Source organism: Eschrichtius robustus, chromosome 3, assembly GCF_028021215.1.
Source record: "Eschrichtius robustus isolate mEscRob2 chromosome 3, mEscRob2.pri, whole genome shotgun sequence".
Lineage (NCBI taxonomy): Eukaryota > Metazoa > Chordata > Mammalia > Artiodactyla > Eschrichtiidae > Eschrichtius > Eschrichtius robustus.
The window spans coordinates 187,794,317-187,799,457 of record NC_090826.1 but is presented as its reverse complement, the minus strand read 5'-3'; the positions used below and the strand labels follow the sequence as shown (position 1 = coordinate 187,799,457).

Genomic DNA, 5,141 nt, shown 5'->3' with positions numbered 1-5,141 from the left:
TGGAATGAGCAAAACGGGCCTCCAGCTCTGCAGGCCTGTGGTGGACGTACATAGGGAGCTCACACAGCGCCCACTCTCACGAGAGATGCAATGGCACGCTCAGCAAACACTCTGGTGACAATAGGAGGAGAGTGGTTTCACCTCCTCGCTTCCTCCTTCCCTCCCGCGAAGCCAGCATCCCTGCCCTTTGGCTCCCGGGTCTTTCCATCCTTTGCCCCACTGGACTGGGCGGGGGTCTTGATGGGAGCGGGGGAGGTGAGTAGCTTCCTGCAGGCCACCCAGCCAAGGCAGGGCAGCATTTAGACCCCATGGGCTCTGACAAACGAGATGTCCTCACCATGTCCAGAGTGATGCTGGGGCTGAGTCATCTCACCGAGCGTGGCCTCACCCGCTCTGCCATTCCCATGAACTCCCCAGATCACTCACCCAGGGGCCTGGGTGACAACACGGTGCCCTGAGAAAGGGCCCAAGGAAGCCCAGAATTAGTCACAAGTTCAAATCAGAGTCACACAGGCCGATGTGCCCAGCCTTTGCCCAGATGTTGACCTTTAAAAAACCCAGAGCAGCTCCACCCCGTCCTCTTCTTCAGGCCACAGACTCGGGCAAGGGGAGGGGGCAGCCACGGAAGGGGAGGGGCAAGGGCAGCCGGGCCTGGACCGAGCTACTCCTGAGGGTGGGGCTCCTGTGATTTCTCATGTATGGCTGAGCCCCTTTGCTGTGCACCTGAAACTATCACAACGTCGTTAATCGGCTACACTCCAATACAAAATGGTTTAAAAAAAAGAACGTGATTTCTCTTGATCTGTGAGGCACCTGAGCAAAATAGATAGAACCATCTCCATCCTTCAGATGAAGAACGAGAGGCTGGAGGGAGCTGGCAGAGATGCCCAAGGCAGGCCCCGCCGGGACTGAGCCAGGTCAGGACCGGCTCTGTCTTTAGCTCCAGCGCTGGGGCACTGGGACTGCTCTTTGTTCACTGACCTTAAAAGAAGCTCGCAGAAAATTTCACGACAGAGAAATGGAGGGGAAGGGGCTACCACTCCCTCACTCCTACAGCCCTTTCCTGTGTGCCCTTTTTGTAGATCATAATACCACGCAACAGACCCCGCTTTTACCCTTCACGTTATTTCTTATCATTTCGGGTGAAGACGGGGTCCCGATGATCATTCCCTCCACGGGGGGTTCATGCGTGTCCCCTTCCCCACCAGGCACTGGGGACACAGCCTCAAACCAAACAGACATACTCCCTTGGCTCATGGAGCTCGCATTCTCAAGGGAGAGACAACAAAAACAGAGAGAGACCGGACGGCTTCCCGTTAGTTGAGAAGAGAGCCGCCTATGGAGCTTAACTGGAGGTAGAGAAAGAAAAGCACAAAAGGTGTTTTTTACCCAAAGGACTCTGGGGTTCCTAATGTTTTGCTTCAACAACACCAAGGCTAACAATTATTTTATATCCTCCAGCCTTGAAGTGTGTGGGTGTTTATTTAACACAAGCAATTCCGTTACCCCTTTTTTCTTTTCACTTATCAGCATTTTCCAATGTCCCAGCAGCGGGAGGGAAATGCTGAGTTTTGATAACTACTGTGCCGGGGGGAGATGGAGAAGTTTTCTGTCTGTTTGTCTGTCTTCAGGGAACTCAGTTCATCAGCAAGTCGGGAGAAGCAAGGTGACAGGGGTCCAGGTAGGGGCTCCGTCAGAACAGCCCAGAAAAGCGCTTCTGCTGTAAGCTGAGGCCTCATCATATGAAACGGTCATCTCTTGCCTCGGAGGGCGATGAGGTGAGGATGGGAGGAGCCCCGATGTACCGAGGGCTTCAAGGTTAAAGTGTCTGGACTCGGTCCTGCCAACCCGGCGGCCCCACAGGCTGCAAGGCCTGCCCCCCTCGGGTGCATGGGGAGGACGTGCCCAGGTGCGCTCCTCCCAGCTTGACCTCCCAGGGCCACTGACAGGCGGCTTCGAACTGCTCTAACCCATCAGCCCCAAAGACTGGACTCCATGCCTGCCCAGAGGTCTGGCTGAGAGGCGGGCTCTCAGAGAGAAATTCTGAGCTCCTTTCCGCAACGACTGACACTTCTTCAGGCCAAATCCTCTTAAAAGTAGAAACACTGAAATTTCCACCTCTCCAGAAACCTCAAACGATGTCACAGAGTCAGAAAATGGAGACCCTCAACATTTGTACTGGATGGTCTCAAAAGGGGTAGGAAAAAAAGCCCTGGGCTGATCTGAGAATCACAATGACACATTTCCTCTTTGAAGTGACACCTGGCTGGCAAGTGACCTTAAATCTTTTATTTTTTTTTTTTCTCTCTCTGAAACCTTCAAAATGTGAAGCATCCTTTAAAATAATGAGAATAAAAAGATATGCTGCCCTCCTGTGGGACTGCTGTGCCCACGGTGGGACCAACTCTCTCGGTCCCTGACTTCACTTCAAATCCCGATCACTTTGAGGTCAACCTCAACTCCTGGGTTGAGTTTTGTCTGACCCAGTGTTCCATTCGCCTCTGCTCAAGTAAAGACAGACACAGCTGTCAGGCGAGGGCAGCGACAGTGTTTATTGAGAAAGGGGAACTCACACCGGAGGGCCTGGTGTCCGGGCTGGGGGATAGAGAATCCAAACACCTGATGAGAGATGCCGGAACTCTCTGTCCAGAGGGAAGGTCCAGGATAACTTCCAGGGTGAGTCCTGCCGCTTGTTGGGAGTGGGGAGAAGATACAGAACCGGGGCAGGCCCGGGCTTCTGGGGAAACTGTCAGGAGGAATGGCTGGGTGACCCGACAGCAGGGCTGGTTCCCACGCTTTGGCGAGCTTTGAAAATGAAGATCTGAACTGATGGTGACTAATGATTCAGCAAACTCTGCCACCAAGACCGCTGAGTACAAAGGGCTGTCGGTTTCATAGTCTGTAGGAATTTTTGGAAAGTGAGGGGCCAGAGGGTCTGGCTTGGAGGAGGTATTTCTCAGAAGGCAATGGCGATTGTAGGGACCAAAGGTAACAGAGCCCAAGACAAGAGTGGCTTTTGGGGGGCTCTGGCCTGTGCTCCTACCCACGGGGCAGAGCAGGGAGGCCCACTTCCCCTTCTCCTACTTGGCAGACCCTGCGGTGTCCGGGCTGCTGTCGGCTCCATCTCGCAGGACCTTTCTTGGGCTGGAGACAAAGAGCCCACCAGGTGCCCATGGGGCCGAGCGGGAGAAGAGCTGGTCTCAGCGGCCTGGCGTGGGGGGAGTTCGAAACGCTGAGGTTCTGGGAAAGCTGGTGAAGGAGACCCGGGGGGTCTAGGCGGTGCCGGCGGAGCCGCTCTCCGCGCTCAGGAAGGCAGGGCCGGGGAAGGCAGGTAGGGGGTTGGGGGCGGCCCGCCTCGCTATGCCTCCCTCCCCTCTCCGCGCGCCGCTGCCGCGCGCTCCTCCGGGCCGGCCAGCTATGGGCCCACGGCCGAGGAGGCGTTCGTCGTCTGGGCTCGGCCCGCACTGCGGGCCGGGCTCCGGAACGGGGAGCCGTAGTCCTGGGAGAGCGAGGACGCCGAGCTGCCCCCGCGCGCCGCGCGCTCCGCGCGCCAGCAGGCCCCGCGCCGCCGCAGCTGCGCGCGGAACGAGCGGTCGAGCAGCAGGTAGATGAGCGGGTTGGCGCAGCTGTTGACGAAGGCCAGGCAGGTGGCGACCGAGAGGCCCCAGCGCAGCGCCAGCAGCAGGCGGCAGGGCAGCGGCAGCGCGCGCAGGCTCGCCAGGTGGAAGACGGCGCGCAGCGCGCAGAAGGGCAGCCAGGAGCCCACGAAGGCGCCCTCGACGGCGAAGATGATGCGCAGCGAGCGGCTCCGGGCGCGGCCCCGGTGCGCCGGCCCGCGCAGGCGGCGCGACACGCGGCAGTAGCAGACGACGGTGACGGCCAGGGGCAGCGCCAGCGTCAGCAGCAGCAGCAGCAGGCTCAGGCCCTGGAAGGCGTCGGACGGCTCCTCGGCGCACTGGCTGCCGCGGCCCCCGGGGAGCGGCCGCAGGCGGCGGAAGGCCAGCGAGGGCAGGCCGGCCGCCAGCGCCGCGGCCCACACGCCCCCGCACGCGGCCAGCGCGCAGCGCCGGGTGCGGCGGGCGCGCGCGGCCAGCGGGCGGCCCACGGCCAGGTAGCGGTCCACGCTGAGGCCGGCGAGCAGCAGGGCGCCCGCGCAGCGCGTGCCGGCCATGGCGAAGCTGCTGAGCTTGCACAGGCCCTCGCCGAAGGGCCAGAGGCCACCCCGCGCCGCCGCCGCGGCCCACAGCGGCAGCGTGAGCACGAAGCCCAGGTCGGCGGCCGCCAGGTGCTGCACGAAGGTGTCCACGAGCCGCCGTGGGCCGCGCCGCCCGACCAGCAGCCACAGCACGAAGGCGTTGCCCGGCAGGCCCACGGCGAAGGCCGCCAGGTAGAGCGCGGGGATGTAAGCGTAGCCGTAGGGCAGGTCCCGGGCCTCGCACAGCTCCTGCTCCAGCTCCAGCTCCAGCTCCTCTGGGGCGCCCGACCCTGAGTAGTCCCAGGACGCCGTCCCCGGGCTGGGGCTCCAGGGCTCGGTGGGGCGCATGGCCGGCGAGGCCCGGGCGGACGCGGCGTCGAGAGGGAGGGTGGCTCTTCACGGCCGGTGCCCAGCACCTCCCTTCCTGTCACCCCCGGGCCGAAGCGACTGGGTGGGCAGGAAGGGGTGGGGGAGGAGGAGGGGGGGGGAGGAGGAGGGGAGGCGGGGAGGAGGAGGGGAGGGGGAGGGGAGGAGGGGAGGCGGGGAGGAGGAGGGGAGGGGGAGGGGAGGAGGGGAGGCGGGGAGGAGGAGGGGAGGCGGGGAGGAGGAGGGGAGGCGGGGAGGAGGAGGGGAGGGGGAGGGGAGGAGGGGGAAGGAGGAGGAAGAGGGGAGGGGAGGGGAGGGGAGGGGAGGAGGGGGTAGGAGGAAGAGGGGAGGGGAGGGGAGGGGCGAGGGGCAGGCTCCTGGGGTGGAGACGGTGGCCAATGATTTGGGGCGGGGAGGGGCGGGGAGGGGCTTCCCAGCTGGATCCTTGAAGGAAAAGTCCCCAGGGCTGGGACACCGCCCTGCCTCCCTTGGGAGCCTGGCCTGTCCCTCTCCGTAAGTCGCTCGGTTTCTTTGTTCATGAGCCAAGAACGGCAACCGTCTCAGGGCTCTGGTGGCCGGT

At 62.2% G+C, this 5,141-nt stretch overlaps 1 protein-coding gene across 1 annotated transcript; it reads right to left on the bottom strand.

Moving 5' to 3' along the window:
• Positions 1 to 3,415: 3,415 nt before the first annotated feature.
• Positions 3,416 to 4,543, bottom strand: GPR25 (G protein-coupled receptor 25). The gene has a single exon (XM_068538575.1). It carries the CDS (start codon positions 4,541 to 4,543, stop codon positions 3,416 to 3,418), a length of 1,128 nt encoding a protein of 375 aa, XP_068394676.1.
• Between the last annotated feature and the right edge of the window lie 598 nt (positions 4,544 to 5,141).

Coding starts and splice junctions, on each gene's coding strand:
- GPR25 (XM_068538575.1), bottom strand. CDS start 4,543: ATGCGCCCCACCGAGCCCTGGAGCCCCAGCCCGGGGACGGCGTCCTGG.